Raw genomic sequence first — 18,557 nt, 5'->3', positions numbered from 1 at the left:
ACTGCTCGGCATAATAATTTGCATAGAGCGGCTCCCTGGTTAACCAGCTCTTTCTAAATGGCCTAATACCTCTTATTCAGCAACCTGCAACTTTCACAAATGACATCACTTGGTAGGAAAGCACATTCTTAAAAACTGCTTTCTGTTAAATCCCATAATCCATGGACAGAGCAAAACTTTCTGGGGAAAAAAAAGGTAAATGATTTTTGGGAGTTTAAAGGAAGAGAGAGGACAAAAGGTGTACACTGATCTTATTACAGCAAAACATGGTCTCAAAAACCAATATGGGACATCAACCGTAAGATGTTTAAAATCTATAGCCATGAGTTCTTTGTCGAACTGCTCTGCAAAGACAATAGACATCTTCAGGATAAAAATAAATAAATAAATAAATAAATAAATAAATAAATAAATAAAAAGCCACCCGTTCACTCTCTTGTCATTTAAGAACTGTGTACTGAGCACTGAGCATGGCCAAGGCCAGGGGAGCAAGGTGGCAGGCCCTGGGCCCTGATGTGCTGTTGCCTTGGAAGAGGACCTGAGCTCTGGGGGCCTCTCTCTTCAGTGATGTGAGAGGGTGGGCGTGTCACTCCCTTAAGGATCCTTCTAGATCCAGCAGTCACCTGTGACTTCCCAGATTCTCACAGGCCACAGGCCATCCCAAAACAGTAACCCAACGACCAGGAGTGACAGATATCACTCCCATCAGAAAGTCAGGAGTGAGACTTTAGGTGGCTTGCCGCCAACCAAACACTTCCCAAGATGGTTCTCATTTCAAACTGCCTGACCATTACCCTTAAAAACTATCTGTGTGTGCTAAGAGTTCCAAATATTTTGGCTTCCAACTAAAATTTCTCATAGCCAGAGGTCCAATTCCCCTTTGTTAGCATGTCCCAATTTACAGTTTATGGTTTGGTGGATGCTGGGGTTCCCACAACCAGCAGGATCAACCCAACTGTGGGCCTCTTCTGGCCCGGGAGCCACAGCGTATGCCCACCTTCAACACCACCTGCCTCTTCTGACTATTATACAAAACTGTCACCTCCCTCTCCAAGATCCTAGCTGGCGGGTCATTTCAGCCTTGGGAGGCCCACAGGAAGAATTAAACCAGAGCTCCCAAAAATGAAGAAGAGCTGCTTCCAAAGATAGGAAGTTCCTGTCTCTGTATTTGCTTATTATAGTACAAGAAATCTCAGCACAATTGGGTAGGACGAGCAGAAGACCCTTCCAGCCACTTCAAGCATCAGCTTTCTGGGAGCTGATCCAAAGGGAGGCAGGAGGGTCAGCTTCTCCCTCACGCAGCTAACAGGAGTGTGAACTTGTTGGTCAGCCTTAGTGAAGAAGGTCGCCAACATCCAGTGCTTCTGAGCTATTCATCCTATAGTCCGTCCTGCTATACTTGCTTTAAAAACACAAATTTGGGGCGCCTGGGTGGCTCAGTTGGTTAAGCACCTGCCTTTAGCTCAGGTTGTGATCCTGGAGTCCCGGGATCGAGTCCCGCATCAGGCTCCCCGCTCAGCGGGGAGTCTGCTTCTCCCTCTGACCCTCCCCCCTCTCAGGCTCTCTCTCTCCCATTCTCTCTCTCAGATAAATAAATAAAATCTTTAAAAAAAAAACAAAAAACAAAAAACCCCACAAATTTGTTCGAACAGAATTGATATATTTTTTTAAGATTTTATTTATTTGAGAGAGAGAGAGCACTCGAGTGAGCAGGCAGGGGCAGAGGGAGAGGGAGAAAGAATCTGAAGCAGATTCTGCACTGAGCACAGAGCCTGACATGGGACTCGATCCCACAACCATGAAAATCATGACCTGAGCTGAAACTACGAGTCGGATGCTCAACCGACTGAGCCCCCCAGGTGCCCCCCAACAGGACTGATATTAAGAATTCAGAGCATGTCACCCTAAAATATGATACTTTGGCATAGAGTGTTTTGAGTTAAAGGCACTTGAGAAACAGCAGGTTCAAGAGGGGTGCTCTGACCTTCCTTTTTCTTCCTAAAAAGAGGAGATAAATTCCCATAAGAAAGGTGCCCTCCCTGTACCAGGAGGAAGACATTCTTATGAAAGACCAGAAGTTGAGATGGAGAGTATCCTATTAAAACAGACCTTATTAAAATAATTCTTATCTTTCTAGTAAGTATCCCCATAAAGTTAAATCACTTTTCCACACAACTGCCTCTCTTTGTTCAACCTAATATAAAAGCAAGTAGGTTTCACCATTTCTTATAGGGCTCCCAAGTCACATAAACCTTACATTCAATAAATGTGTATGGTTTTCTCCTGTTAATCTGTCTGTGTCCGCCAGAGATGCTAGGAGAGTCAAAGAAAACTTTTTTCTCCCCTGCCATGTTAGAGAACAATTTGAACATAATAGGATGCGTAATTTTGTCTGTGAGAGATACTCACTGAAGGTAGAAGAGTATACATACTCAGCTGTACTGAGCTGCACAGGAATACATGAAATGCACACAACTCAGTTCAACCAGCACTTACGAACTTCCAAAAACACATGTGGTGTTACACCTTTCCATCCAATTTCAGATAACCTTCCTTCCACGACTTCACAGTAACTCATAAGCTGCAACTCTTCCAACACCCATTTCCACAAGCAAATTTCAGACCTTTTCAAAATAAAGTGCCAAACTTTTCATAGTATTTATGTATTTCTTCTTAACCATTTTTTTTTTAAAGATTTTATCTATTTATCTGAGAGAGACAGAAAGCACAAGCAGGGGGAGCTGCGGAGAGAGGGAGAAGCAGGCTCCCCACTAAGCAGGGAGCCCAATGAGGGCCCTGAGATCATGACCAGAGCCGAAGGCAGAGGCCTAACTGACTGAGCCACCCAGGTGCCCCCCTTCTTAACCATTTAACATCTGTAAAATCTGCATGTTAAGACCCCCTGCTCGGGAAGCCTGGGTGACTCAGTCAGTTAAGCGTCTGTCTTTGGCTGGGGTCATGATCCCAGGGTCCTGGGATCGAGTCCCTCATCGGGCTCCTTGCTTGGTAGGGACCCTGCTTCACCCTCTGCCTGCCGCTCCCCCTGCTTGTGCTCTCTCTCGCTCACTCTCTCTCTCAAATAAATAAATAAAATCTTAAAAAAAAAGACTCCCTGGGGCGCCTGGGTGGCTCAGTCGTTAAGCGTCTGCCTTTGGCTCAGGTCACAATCCCAGAGTCCTGGGATTGAGCCCCACATCGGGCTCTCTGCTCCGCAGGAAGCCTGCTTCTCCCTCTTCCACTCCCCCTGCTTGTGTTCCCTCTCTTGCTGTGTCTCTCTCTGTCAAATAAATAAATAAACTCTTTAAAAAAAAAAAAAAAGACTCCCTGCTCTTCCCACTAAGGGAAAGTGACCTTGCCTAAAACAATCCTTTCTTTTTCCTTTTTTTTTTTTGCTAATAACTTCCTTGCCCCACTCTCCTTCCTATAAAAACCTCCCCATTTCCTAAAACTTCTTGAAGCTCCTTTCTATTTGCTAGATGGGATGCTGCCCAATTCATGAATTGGGTTTTTTTGAAAAAAAAAAAAAATTTTTTATTTTTAAGTAATCTCTACACCCAACGTGGGACCTGAACCCACAACCCTGAAATCAAGAATCACATGTTCTACTGACTGAGCCAGCCAGGCGCCCCCCAATTCAAGAACCATTTAATAAGGCCAATTAGATCTTCCATTTTACTCAGTAGAATTTTGTTTTTTAACACCCCAAACCACATTCCACTGAAATCCCACATCTCCCACATCTAGCTACTGATCTCCCCTCCATTGCCATGGGTCTTAAAAGATCATAACCTTAGCTTAAAAGATCAGTTCCTTAGCTCCCCAGTAGTCTCTAACCCACAGTGCCATAGCTTCTGCTCCTTGGAAACCAAGGCTGCCAAAACCCCCAGGAATCTTGGACTGTCCCTTAAGAACTTCTAGGGTGTAGGGTGTCATCTGACAAAGTCCAAACCTCTCCCACCCCAGACCCCCATGCTCTTTCCTTTCCAGGCAGGCTGTACCCTCCACTGCTTTATTCTCTTTCTATGTTTGCTACAGGAATGTCTGCCTTTTAAAGTTTTGGGTTTGGTTTTTTGTTTTGCTTTCAGATTTTATTTTTAAGTAATCTCTACACCCAACCTGGGGCTCGAATTTACAACCCCGAGATCAAGAGTTGCATGCTCCACTGACTGACCCAGCCAGGCGCCCCGAAAGCCTGTCTGTTAAATGGAAAGATCTCCACTGTTGGTCTTTCCCTTATCGTTCTACGTGAGGTTTTTTTGAGGTCATAAGATTCCTTTGAGAAGCTGAAAAATGGCAAGAACCCTCTCGGATGAAACACTATGTAACCACAGGGCTGTACAGAAACCACCAGAGCCCATTCCTGAGGACCCAGCTCCCCACCTGCTCCCCTGGGTTGGTTCATTTACTCCTAAGGAAGTGTCCCCCCAGTGAACCCGCTGCTTCCACCCCTTTCACAGGCATAAAAGCTCCAAAGCTGAGATACACCAACCTCAATCCAGGTCTCTGAAGAAGTTCTGCCCAGGAGAGATCTTATACTAAGAAAATTCAGCATCACTTCACTAGTTGCTCCCAAGCATGAAAGTAGACCTAGTTAACGCCTTGAACTAATATTATTCTAGGTACCCAGTGAATATTTATCAATTGACATATTGCTTTAGGGGTTGTAAGCTTTCCCCCCCCAAACAGCAAAGAAGTCGCCAGTGTCCTTAGGAATGTTAAAAAGAAAACCACAGGCCCCAAATGGTGTCCCTTAGGTGAACTGAACTGCAGTTTCAACCCCTGAAAATATAACTTTTAACTAGTCAACACAGAATTTCCTGGTCAGCACTATAAAGTTTACTGATAGACTCCTTCCCCTTCTGCTCCCCTTAGGAAGGCAACGTTGCCTAAAACAATGGATTCTGTACCAAAATTTCCTTTTGCTCTCTCCCTCCTACTTCTGAAAACCCTTCCCTTTTGGGGTGCCTAGGAGGTACAGTCGGTTGGGTGTCCAACTCTTGGTTTCCGCTCAGATCCTGGTCTCGGGGACGTGGGACTGAGCCCTGCGTGGGCTCAGCGCTCAGCATACAGACTGCTTGAGACTCTCGCTCTCTCTCAAATAAATAAAATCTTAAAAAAAAAAAAAAAAAAAAGGAAAAGAAAACCCTTCCTTTTCTGTAGACCTGTGAAGCTCCCTTCTACTTACTAGATGGAATGCTGCCCATTCATGAATCGATTAGTAAAGCCAATTAGGTCCTTAAATTTTACTTGGTTGGATCTTTTGTTATTTAACAGGAATAATGCTACCAAAGCTGAGGAAAATTCATACTGATAAAGAATCCTATTACAGAGAACATTTTTCGTTGCTATGGTTACAAAATACTGCCATTGTTTCTCAGAATACCACTGGAGGAGTTCAGTAAGCATGGAGTCAGCAACAAAAGGCTGAATTCCTCCTTGTTTTGGTGAACCACATACACTAAGGATCAGAGCATTAGGAGACTCAGCCCTCTGTGAAATTACTGAGATATAATGCAAGAACAAAAAACTGGAAAATAAATCCTATGAAGACCTTGTGGGCTTTGTTTCAAAGTGTAGTTGGCCAGTTTATAAAAACAATACTTAAACAAACAGAAGTCTGATTCTCCAGCTCTCCTGGTTATCTCTGCATAAATAAGATTTAAGGGGTTGTGTGCATGTGTTTTTCCTACTTTTGTTTTGACTAGACAGTTTTCATGAGGGGGAAGAATGCTGCTTAATCACTGTATACTGCAACCTTACTTCAAACCTGCAAGTTGTTTCAAAATTTGTGATGAAAATCCACTCAAACTTTTTCCGTAACAGCTGCTTTCCTTAAACATCAGCTCAGCTTTAATCTCAGAAGGAAAACTACAGAAGAAAAGCCAAAGTAAAATCCTGTTTCCTTTAAAATTCAAACAGATGGGCGCCTGGGTGGCTCAGTCGTCAAGCGTCTGCCTTCGGCTCAGGTCATGGTCCCAGGGTCCTGGGATCGAGTCCCGCATCAGACTCAGTGCTCGGCGGGAAGCCTGCTTCTCCCTCTCCCACTCCCCCTGCTTGTGTTCCCTCTCTCGCTGTCTCTCTCTCTCTCTCTGTCAAATAAATAAATAAATAAATCTTAAAAAAAAATAAAATAGAATAAAATTCAAACAGATGTTTTATGTAACCAAATCAATCCATTATTTGATATTTGAATTTCCTTACACACACACCACACTGACTCCCACATTATGTTCAAAAATCTTGCAAAGGTTCACTTTAGACTACTTGGAAAACCTGATCATTAAAGATAATCACAGATTAGTAACTTGATCAATATTGCTCTCAGGATCCAATATCAACCTTAAATTCAACTGACAACAACAAAATGTAACGAAACTTCACTAACAGTGCTGCTTGACTGGACACACAGAACACAGGATCGTTACAGTGTTAAAAAGAAAACCACACACCCAAAATGGTGTCACTTAGGTTAAGACCCCAAATCAGTAAATGAAGACCTATTACCTAACCTAACTGCAGTTTCAACCCTCCAAAAATGTAACCTTTAACCAGCTGCCATGGAATATCCCTGTCAGCACCGGGAAATGTACGGATACATCCATTCTCCTCCCCTAAGAGGGCGACCTTGCCTAAAACAATGAATTCTTTGCTAATAATTTCTTTTTCCACCCTTCTCTACCTTTAAAAACCATTCCTTTTCCACCCCCTCGACCTTTATTTTTAATTTTTTTTTAATTTTTTAAAAGATTTTATTTATTTATTTGACAGAAAGAGAGAGAGAGCGTGCAGGCGGGGGGGCGGCAGGCAGGGGGAGAAGCAGGCTCCCCTAGGAGCGGGGAGCCTGATGTGGGGCTCGATCCCAGGACCCTGGGAAAATGACCTGAGCCGAAGGCAGACGTTTAACCGACTGAGCCACCCAGGTACCCCTCCCGCTCTACCTTTAAAAACCATTCTACTTGCTAGATGGGATGCTGCCGGGTTCATGAATTAATTAATAAAACCAATTAGATCTTTAGAATTTACTCAGTTAAATTTTTTTCTTGAACAATAGTTATGTTATAGTTATAATTACAGGCACTGAAAACAATTCAAAAGATAAAATGGGGGCGCCTGGGTGGCTCAGTTGGTTAAGCGACTGCCTTCGTCTCAGGTCATGATCCTGGAGTCCCGGGATCGAATCCCGCATTGGGTTCCCTGCTCAGCAGGGAGTCTACTTCTCCCTCTGACCCTCCCCCTTCTCATGTACTCTCTCTCTCTCATTCTCTCTCTCAAATAAATAAATAAAATCTTTAAAAAAAAAGAAGATAGGGGCGCCTGGGTGGCTCAGTCGTTAAGCGTCTGCCTTCGGCTCAGGTCTGATCCCAGGGTCCTGGGATCGAGCCCCGCATCGGGCTCCCTGCTCCGCGGGAAGCCTGCTTCTCCCTCTCACACTCCCCTTGCTTGTGTTCCCTCTCTCGCTGCCTCTCTGTCAAATAAATAAATAAAATCTTAAAAAAAAAAAAAAAAAAAAGAAGATAAAATGGAACTGTCAGTGTTTAGTTCTACCCAAAGCTATTTGTCAGCTCGCCCAGGTCAGCTATAAAGCAACCCAAGAAAACAAATCTGGGTGAACAACCCTTACGCTAACTCTCCAGCCAACATGGCCACCCTCATTCTCTCACACATAAGATATGTGACAGACTTATCTCCCCAACAACCTCAACTTGCCTGACTACACATCTCCGAACGCTCTTTCTGTATCAGCTCACCAGTGAGGAATATGAGCCAATAGTTCCACACCAGCCAATCACCACCCTTTGTCAGTGTGGGGGAGCAACTAGGTGGGCACTTCAGTGCATTCTGCCTGCATTGTACAAAAATGAACAGAAAAGTAAAAGTGCTGATACTACTGATAAGAAGACAGGACTCAGACTTAATGTAACTGAAACAGAGATGAGCACCTTCATACAGCAGGAAAATAATGACTCAAACACCATATAGATAGGTAGTAGCTATACAAATAAAGGTAAGGAGAAAGATCAAAGTTAAAGAAAATGTTAGAAATGACTGAAATATATTGTCAATGATGGCATCGAAAGGGGGTGTAATTCAGATTTTCTTCATTATTTTTGATCTTTTAGAAATAGAAAAGCACACAAACCTATTAACTTATGCTTATTAAGTACCTTTCACTCATTCAACTTTATTTAACACCTCTGGAGAAGTCATCATGTTTGAAGGCTGAAGAATACCTACACCTGAATGTCAGCCCAAAAAACATTAATGGCTGCAAAGGAGTGGCTTGTGTCTGTTCAAAACTTCCCTGACCAAGGGGCACCTGGCTGACCCAGCCGGTAGCACCTGCAATTCTTGATCTTGGGGTTGTGAGTTGAGCCCCACATTGGGAGAAGAGATTAGTCAAAAAAAAAAAAAAACCAAAAGAACAAAAACTCCCTTGATCACCCAATAATTCCACAAAAAGAGTAGGACAAAATACAGCACCTACAGCATAACCCTAATTTTGCGAAGTAAAATCATATATACTAAATATGGGTGGCTGGACTTTAAAATATCAAAATATGGTTCTCTGGGTGATAAGTGTGATGTTTTCCCCCGTTTCACAAATACCCCCCAAAAGTTCAAAAACACACCAGTCATGGATAGAATAAACTTTTGTGCCTGGATCCCTTCCAAGGGTGGAAGCATCACATGATATCACGAGGACCTAACATTTCCAATCACCATAAACAAAGAGCTGTAGGGAGAAAGAGTTTTGTAACCAAAAGCACTCAACAGGGGGTTCAGCAAGGTCATAGTATGAGCTCTGTCTAGGGGGAGAGAGGAAGCCCATACATGCAGTAACCAGGAAACAATTCCTGTCCATCAGATTCCAAGTACTATGTGCTTTGCGCAGATCTAAGTGCACGTTCAGAAAGAACTTTCAAAGCCAGGGGAAGATCATTACTAAGGAAATGCTTCTTGAGCTTATTTACTTTTTGTACAGGTCTTCATGGACTGCGTGTGTGTGTGTGTGTGTTTTAAGCTCCAGTCTGGAGGTGATCAGATCCCCTGATGACAGCTAACACTTCCTCAGAAGCCACACTCTAAGTCTCCTGCGTGGGCTTTGGTGACCTCTAACTCCGATGAACCCCGGTTTTGTTAACCAACATAGTCATGCTGAGAAATGGTGAAAACTCCCAAGAAATCTTGACACAAAGCAACTCTGCACAAACCCTAGCCAACACCTGAGATATGCCCTGGCCTCCCTTTCTTAGAGCATTTACCAAAGAGGGCTTACGATTATGAATTCTTCCTGTCCCTTTGAGATGTATATGTATTTCCTACGACTCTGGAGTGTCTTCCTCAAGGACCCACATGCCATTCCTTGGAAAAGTAATCATCAAAAAGGACAGTCTCAGTGGAAGGACAATCTTAACTTGCCAACTAGCAGACACAGCTGGCCTAATCACAAGGACACTAACCACGCCTGTAACTTTTCACTTCCCTAACTCTACTGGGCCCCACTCACTCCTCCCTACTCCCTCATTCCCCCTTGAAAACTCTGGGCAAATGGGAATAGAGCTCAGCTCTTTTCCCCACTGTCAGTGGCTACAGAATAAAAGGTTTTCACTGCTTTAACATCCAGCTTTATGTGTCTTTGACCATGGATAGTTCCTGGTGGCATTCGAGACTTAAAACTAACCTAACAGACATTAGAAATGGGCTTTCATTGGGGAAAGTCTCAGTGATTAATACGATCTGGCTGGAAATACCTTGGCCAGGGCATTCATGCCCTTACATGAACTGGCTCGACCACCACTGGAGAGTGAATGTGCAACCGGGAATGGCACCATGGCTGTGATCCATCCATGTGGTCCTGCGAGCTTGGCAGCCTTGGTAGGTCCTGCACACTAGAATACAGCTGCATCTAGTGATGCAGGTGAACGTGCAAGGTCCATGTCAGTGTACCAAGAAGGGCAAAGAGCTGGGACTTAATGAAGCCTCAGATCAGGTTGCGTGACTGTTCTGTACCTGCCTGCCAATAAACATCTGCATGTGTGGTAGAATTTCATCTGGAAGAAGCTAAACCCTACCCACCCACAACCACTGGCAACTACCAATATCTATCAAAGCAGTCCAGCAGCTGTGTATTCAAAACTGCCTGAGGCTCATGATACACAACGCTAATGAGCAACTATTACTGATTATTTATACATAATCAGAATAATAAAGGATGGCAGTCTTGTAGTTAAGAGCCCCAACTTGAGTCAGATAGACCAGTGTTCAAGGCCTGGCTCCACCGCCATGTAATATCAGTCAAGTTCATTTATTTCTCTGTACTTCAGTTGCCTCCCCTGCAAAAGGAGGCCAATTAGAACATTAATCGCCCGTTTAGGTTGTTGTGAAAAATGTACGCTATAACAGCGACAGGTAGGTAGACAACAGCGAGCACATTGTGGGCAGGAAATAAACTTCAGCTATTGCTACTACTATCATTAATGCTTACACTTGCCTGGAGTAAATCCTGTCAAGCTTTATTCTCAAATTGCCCTGAAAGCACTGTCTAGATTTTTCAATTACACAACTCATTTCTCCGCTGACAGTGTGTACCATCATTTTCTGTAGCTACCTTTCCCCACATTTCTACCCCAACTAGCCCTTAAGTTTCAGGAGAGCAAGGAAGCTTTGTTCATCATCTAGTCTTCAGGGACCTGCCACAGCGCTGGGTACCCACAAAGTGTTGAGTGACCACTCTCTCCTGTCATCTCTCCTTCCATTAGCATCCATTAGCAACAGCATAAGCAAAATCTAAGTGCTTATCAGAGTCTGTGCAAAAATAAGATGACCTGGAGAATGTCCAGGCGCAGGTGGGTATTGGCCAGTAACAAACTAAGAGTTTTGGGGTTCCTTACTCTGTGCCAAACCATGTTTTTAGAGACTGTATGTCTAGATCCCATGTATTCCTCAAAATAACCCCAGGAGGTATTATCACACCCATTCTACAGTTGAGGAAAACCAAGGATAATAGAGGGTAGGTAAAATGCACACATTCACACCAGCCCTGGTTGTCCAGATTACCCAATTCAAACCCTGAACTGAGTCCGTAGCTCTTTTCTGGCTTACACATTTTTCCTAAAGGTCTTCAGTTAAAGTCCCCAAAATTTCTATTACCAACCTCAAATTTCTCCCAATTTTTTTTTTAAGATTTTATTTTTAGGGGGCGCCTGGGTGGCTCAGTCAGTTAAGCGTCTGCCTTTGGCTCAGGTCATGATCCCAGGGTCCTGGCTCAGCAGGAAGCCTGCTTCTCCCTCTCCTGCTTCCCCTGCTTGTGTTCCTGCTCTCGCGCTCTCTCTCTCTCTCTGTCAAATAAATAAATCTTTAAAAAAAAATTTAAGGGGTGCCTGGGTGGCTCAGTCGTTAAGTGTCTGCCTTCAGCTCAGGTCATGATCCCAGAGTCCTGGGATCGAGCCCCACATCAGGCTCCCTGCTCTGCGGGAGGCCTGCTTCTCCCTCTCCCACTCCCCCTGCTTGAGTTCCCTCTCTCACTGTGTCTCTCTCTGTCAAATAAAGAAATAAAATCTTAAAAAAAAAAAAAAAAAGATTTTATTTTTAGGTAATCTCTACACCCAATGTGGGTTTGGAACTCAACCCCAAGATCAAGAGTCGCATGCTCTACCGACTGAGCCAGCCAGGTGCCCCCAAACTTCTCCCAATTTAAACATCCAACTGGGGGCGCCTGGGTGGCTCAGTCAGTTGTCTGCCTTTGGCTCGGGTCGTGATCCCAGGGTCCTGGGATCGAGCCCCGCGTTGGGCTCCCTGCTCAGCAGGGGAGTCTGCTTCTCCCTCTGCCTCTGCCCCCTGCTTGTGTTCCCTCTCTCGCTCACTCTTTCTGTCAAATAAATTCATAAAATCTTTAGCCTCCTATCTCACCTAGTAAATGGCACCATCATCAATCCAGTTGCCGGGGACAAATCCAGAATAGCTCTCATTCCCACACCCCACTCCTAATCCACACAAAAGTCCAATTCTACCTCTAAAATTAGCCCAGAAGCCCACAACACCGCACTGTAAACACGACAGCCTATGTTAAGATAAAACACGCTCTCCTCCTCGGACTACAGCAACAGCAGATGGCCAAGATTTCAGCTCCATCGGGAGGCATTTGTGCTCACTGCTACAGCCTGCTTGCACACAGAGGAGGCAGTTAAAAAATATTCACTGAATGAACAGCTCTGACTGCTCTCCCTGCCTCCACTCTAGTCCCTGATACAGCTGAGTCTTCACAGCTCCCAAAGTGATCTAAGCGTAAATCAAACCACAGCCCTCACTGGAACGGGAACAAAACCCGAACTCCAAACGTGGCTGACAGTTGCTGGCCACATCCAGACCTGCCTGCCTCTCTACCTCATCTGCTTCACTGATGACACCCTGGACTCCCTTCCGTTCCTCGAAAACCCTGAAAGGCTCCTTACCCAGACCTTGCCATGGATGCCTCTCCTTACTGATCAGTCTCAGTTCCAGGAGCATCTTCTCAGACAGGCTTCCCCAGCAAGCTACCCAAAGCCCCTCTGCCACCAGGTCTGGTTACAGTACTAGTACTGACCGTTTCATTGTTAACATGTTTATGGGATGCCCCCACCCACAACGGGACGACTGAGGGCAGAGATGATGTCTGCCTGGCTCATGGCCCTATCCCTAGCTCCTGGCACATAGTAGGTGCTGTGATATTGTGATATAACCAGAAACAGAGATTTGGTTTTCCTCCTGGGTATGGGAGGCCCAGGAGACTTGTGACTGGCACCTGAAATGCGGGGCGAGACAGTCTTATCCGACTAAACCTGTGGTGTCATAACTGAATTGAATTGTTGTAAGTCCAGTTGGTGTGCGGGGAGTTGGGAAACTGGTTGGGGGGGGGGGGCTAAGGAACCCTACACATTTGATATCAGTAATGCTGTGCAAGGGAAGCCTGGGTGGCTCAGTCGGTTAAGCATCTGCCTCCAGTTCAGGTCATAATCCCAGGGTCCTGGGATCGAGTCCCACATCGGGCTCCTTGCTCAGCGGGAAGCCTGCTTCTCCCTCTGCCTGCCACTTCTCCTGCTTGTGTGCTCTCGCTCTCTCCCTCTCTCTCTCTGACAAATAAATAAATAAAATTTAAAAAAAAAAGAAATGCTATGAGTAAAAACAGTTCATAGGTGCTCAAATTAAACAAACAAGATTGGTAGAATAGAAAAACTCATTCGTTCATTCATTATAATTTAAAAAAAAATTTTAAATGAAAAGATTGGAAGACTTAGCTTTTTTTTTTTTTGACAGAAAGAGACAGCGAGAGAGGGAACACAAGCAGGGGGAGTGGAAGAGGGAGAAGCAGGCTTCCTGCTGAGCAGGGAGCCCGATGCGGGGCTCCATCCCAGGACCCTGGGATCATGACCTGAGCCGAAGGCAGACGCTTAACGACTGAGCCACCCAGGCCCCACGGTAGACTTAGCTTCTGATGGTGTTATGAGGTTTTTTTTAACGTACACTCCTTAATAGCCCCATCCGGATAAAATCAGTGTCATCAACCCCTCACTGCCTTGAGACCCACCACAGTGTTGCCTCAAGCAGCCCAGAGAAAGCAGAAGTTAACTTTCCTGTGATGAATGGCCAGGATTTGGTTCTTTCCAAAGTCCTGAGAGGGGGATTTTAGAAACAAGTCATTAAATCCTGCCAAAATATCAACCATACCAATAATTCTTTTACAAGACCACTTGAGTACTGGTAATCATTTTCAAAGCCCTAAATTAGCTGCTTGGAGTCACAGAAGGCCTCAAGGGGCTTTCAAAAGACTAGGGGAGGACAAATGCCCCTAAATATCTGTAATTACTAAATAATGGGAAGTGTGGCATCAAATTGGAAAGCATCTCAAACAACAATTAAAGATTTGCAACGCTTTGAGATTGAGAACATTCAGAAAATAGCCTTTCCCATCCACCTTGGTCTCAAAAGCCCTGGCAAGGTGGTAAGCATCATCTCTCTCCTTGCCTGACTTAAGGCAAGTCATTACACCTCAAGTTAAAAACCTCAATTTTCAGGAGGACCTGGCTGGCTCAGTCAGTGGACCACGTGACTCTTGGTCTTGGGTTGTGAGTTTGAACCCCAGGTTCGGTATGGAGATTACTTAAGAATAAAAACCGAAGAAAACCCACAAAAACCTCAATTTCCCCATGTTTGAAAAGGCCAACGTGAATGCATGCCAAGTACTGTATTAGACCTCAAAAACCAGGATAACTTCACATAGCCACTGGAAGGGGAACAGATTATCTGCCAGTATAATCGGCCAGTTACAGAAACTCACAGTTGAACCCCTCCATCACTTACGGACTGGCCTTGATTGCCCTAAGGCTGAATGTATTAGAAAGCAAGAACATCCCAGTACCTGAATGCCCCCGGAGTTGGATTCATTTGAAAAAACACACCATTAAAATTGTGTACAGAAATGCTGTACAGACTAGAGAGGATAGGGAGGAGGCAGCTCCGCATCCGGAAGACTACCTACTTCGTAGTTTCTTACTCAGCGGGAAGGTGTAAAATTAGCATTAAAAGAGTTAAAACCTAGTAATTCTCCCCAGATGCGCTACTAACCAGCAGGAGTCGCCTATCCCAAGTAGACATGTATGTTTTAAGATATTATATGTGTGTAACTGGCAAGTTCAGTTAAAAGGAGGGACGGGAAGGCTCGCGCTCTGCCCAGGCAGCCGGGCTGCGTCCAGCCAGGGTTGCGTCGGGAAACTCAGGAAGCAGGGCTGAGTGTTCCCTGCACCCGGCCCTGAGCAACATAGTTTGGAAACAAGGTTTCGAGACGTTCTCGAAGGCACAGAGCCAATGCTCTAGGTTTGCTAGATGCCAAGTGCAAGCTGCCTGGGCCATATGATCCGAGTTTTGTTCGCGGCATGAGAAAGGAGACGTTGCCCAAACGCACGTCTTTTTCTGGGCTCTTCGGGTAGGCAGAGCCGGTGGGCTACCGAGCTCAGCACCACACACTCGTGCCAGGAGGAGGAGGGGAAATTCTCCGAGGACAGTCGGGTTCCTTCGCCCGAGCCCTGCCTGCCCCGCCCTAAGCGAAGTCCCTAAGACCTGACGGGAAGACCTCGGGGTCTCCTCTCGGGCTTCCCCGTGTCCCTCCAGCCCGCCCACGGCACAGGGTTTCCCCGACGGCTGCCCGCCGTGCTCCGGCCCGATGCACTCATCCAGTCTGCGCAGTGTCAGCCCCAGACGACCCACCCCCCGGCCCACTTACAGCCGCGGATCTGGGGCGCGCATGCAGGGAAGCCGGCGGTGGCCTAGGCTCCTGGTCCCGTAGTCCGATCCATCGGCCCCCTGACCTCCCCCCCGCTCACCTGGCCCGCACAGCACTGCGCTGACATCGCGGCGGCCGACGACCACGGGCTGACTCGCCCGCTCCGCTCCGGCCCTCCTGGCTACCTCCAGCGGCGACCGCCCCTTTCTGGAGCAGCTCACTCCTCCACGCCGAGCAGCCCCAGGCGAAAGCTAGGCACCGCAGCCTGGGTGAAAACAACCACCGCCAAGCCCCGCCCCGCCGCTGCAGGCCCCGCCCGCCCCCTCGAGCCACGGCCACCCTCAGCCCCGCCCCGCTCCCGCCCCTTCCCGGGCGCTCCGCCTCCGAGCAGGCTCGCCCGGGGCTCGCACTTCCGCTGGCGTCAGGCGGCGGGGCGGCGGCGATCACTTCCCGGTGCGGCGCTGGGCTCCGAAGTCCGCCCACCGTCGGGCGGGCCCGGCGTCCCAGTGCTCCTACGCACGCCGGTGTGCCAGCGCTCAGTCTGCCTCCCTCCTCCCTCGGCTCCGATGGAAGAGCTGATGGCTAACTCCTGTAACCTCAGATCCTTAACTGAGCGATTGTGGAGTGACCTGCACCGAACCGACGCAGTAGGGACGGACCACCGAGTGCTGGTCAGCTCTCTGCCTCGCGCCGACTGAGATCTCCCCTGGATCCCTGTTTCTGAAATCCCTTTATCTCCCTCCTCTGCCAGGAAAACTAAACAACTTGGGAGAAGTCCCCACTTCCCAAGCTTCTTTGAAGCCATGGGCACTTGGCTGTTAGGCCCTGTCTTTCCCAGGGCACTTTGGGGGATTCGGTGAGAGCCCTTTTCGCTTCCCTGGATATTGATCTATTTTCCAGCCTCCATCCCTGCCCATGGACTCACTTTGCATCCCTGCTTCCTTTCACCCCACCTCACTTTAAAAAGGGTCCCCAGTAATTGCTTATTACATGCAGAAGATAGCGCCCCTAGTTCTCCCTACCCAAATCTGCTCTCCTCACAATCACATCAAGAGAGGAGGGGGGGGGAAAGAGAGGAGGGGAAATCGGAGGGGGAGACGAACCATGAGAGACAATGGACTCTGAGAAACAAACTGAGGGTTCTAGAGGGGAGGGGGGTGGGGGGATGGGTTAGCCTGGTGATGGGTATTAAAGAGGGCACGTTCTGCATGGAGCACTGGGTGTTATAGGCAAACAATGAATCATGGAACACTATAATATCAAAAACTAATGATGTAAGGTATGGTGAATAACATAACATAATAAAATTTTAAAAAATAAAGAAAAATGAAAAAAAAAGAGTTCGTTATTATGTACTTCGCCCCAAGCCCTTTTACTTAAAACATAACAGTACCCATTTTAGAAATGAGGCTCTGAAGTTAGACAACTTGCCCAAAGCTTCACAGCAAAGCTGAAGAAGCAAAATTGGGCCTGGAATTCACTTGCCGGATCCCCTTGCGTTCGATGCAAGTCTTGCCCTTAAATGAACTCGCTTCCAAGACAGAGCCCTTGGCCAAGGAGTGTATTGTTGGGCAGAATACAGGCTGGAGAGTGGGAGGAAAGTCGGATGGGAACTGGTCCTGAGGTTTTATGAGCTGTGCAGGATCTCCTACAATCTCAAATGCCGGAGTTTAGAGGAAGAAAAGTAATAGAGCAGGACCTACTCAGAGCCATGGAAAGTAATGAGAATTGGCTCTAACTAAAATTTGGAAATAAAACAGAAAAAAAATTTAAAACAGCATAAATAGTAGCAGACCAGCGCAGCACCCTGCTCCCTGGTGGCCCCCGACTCATCCACTGTGGCCCCATTTCTCACCTGGGGAGATTAGTTGGACACCTAGAGTTTCTGTCCAGGTGGGAAGAGCTAGGCAGCTTCTGGGAAAGGGGAGGTGTGACATTTACATATGTTTGAGCTGTCTGGGATCCAGGCCTCCTATCCAGTTAAGGAAACTGAGGCTCAAGAAGGCAGAGAATTCTCACCAGCAACCACTGGGATAGAGGCAGAACTGGTAGAAGGATCAGGCCTCCTGACCCTGAATCCTGTGCTCTTTTTGCCAAATCCATGCCAATGTGGGAGGGTTCTATATCGATGCCAACCTCCCAGAGAGCTAACACAAGAATTAATAACCCAGGGATTTGTCAACCCTGCCCCAAGGTATGGAAAAGCAGAGTGGAAGCCTGAGCTTCCAGAGTCAAGAAGTTGCAAATTTTAACTCTATGGAGAACTGGCTGGACCACCACTTAGTCTCAGTGTTACCATCTGCAAAACAGGGCTAATAACACACTCTCCACCGATTAGATAAACTCACCCCTACAGACCATGCTGAACAGGGCCTGGCCTTCTTAAGCACTGACTAAATAACAGCCCTGACTGGTATTAATAACCAAGTTTAAAGGATAAGAAATAATCTGTGCAAGCTGATACCCCCCCTCCCTGCTGGAAGAGCTCACAAGAATGTGGCCTTGTGTGGAGCTGTACCACCTTCCTAGCTCTGAGGTTGTGCGGTTACTATTTAAGGTCTGGTTGGTAGCATCCTTTGCATCTGTGCTCGGTTAACAAGAATAGAAGTAATGTCAGCAGACATAACATAAAACAGTGACACCTTAATTCTATTTTAAGTGCTCTGAAGACTTTTCGAGAAAGACAGATGTACATGGTGCTCCTAACATGTAGATACGTTTACAGTCCATCTCTTTTGATTTGGATTTTTCAGGAACAAGCAGTAATATCCCTGCTTTAATAAGACTAGCTCTTGGCAGACCATGTGAAATATTTCAACCACAAAAATTTTCTTAAATTAACTAAATTAGCTCCTTTTATGCCCATATAATTATATATGTATATATGACATATTATAAATAACCAGCTTATAATTTGCGTTTTTTTCCTCCTGAATTTGAAGTGCTTTTTTTGGTTTTTAGTTTTTAGGAAATAGAAGTCAATGTTGAGTTTTAAAACACCACTCACTGAACTGAAAACAGTGGTATACACATATTATTAAAGAAAAAAGCTAGTCATAGACACCTACAAAACTTCATTATAAATTTAACGTCCAGTTCAATAATGGCTTAAAAGCAAATAAAATTAATTATTCCAATTCCCTAAAACTTTCTCAACTTTGGGGAAAAAAACACAACAAACCCTAGTGGTGCATTCTGTTAGTTTGGGTTTTTTTTTTTTTTAGTTTTTTTTTAATTTATTTTTATTTTAATTCAATTAATGTATTATTGGTTTCAGAGGTAGAGGTTAGTGATTCATCAG

General features: G+C 45.9%; 1 protein-coding gene across 2 annotated transcripts in view; it reads right to left on the bottom strand.

The window, feature by feature from the left end:
• SERINC5 (serine incorporator 5) overlaps positions 1 to 15,545 on the bottom strand; it is a 98,888-nt gene extending 83,343 nt beyond the window's left edge. For both annotated transcript variants that reach the window (XM_032404111.1, XM_032404112.1), the window contains exon 1: positions 15,357 to 15,545. In XM_032404111.1, coding sequence (XP_032260002.1) covers positions 15,357 to 15,383 — 27 coding nt within the window. In that variant the 5' untranslated portion in view covers positions 15,384 to 15,545. The remainder of the gene's footprint in view (positions 1 to 15,356) is intronic.
• Between the last annotated feature and the right edge of the window lie 3,012 nt (positions 15,546 to 18,557).

This window comes from Phoca vitulina, unplaced genomic scaffold (genome assembly GCF_004348235.1).
Source record: "Phoca vitulina isolate PV1807 unplaced genomic scaffold, GSC_HSeal_1.0 scaffold6, whole genome shotgun sequence".
In the NCBI taxonomy this organism is placed as follows: Eukaryota; Metazoa; Chordata; class Mammalia; order Carnivora; family Phocidae; genus Phoca; species Phoca vitulina.
This window is presented reverse-complemented; position numbering and strand designations above follow the sequence as displayed.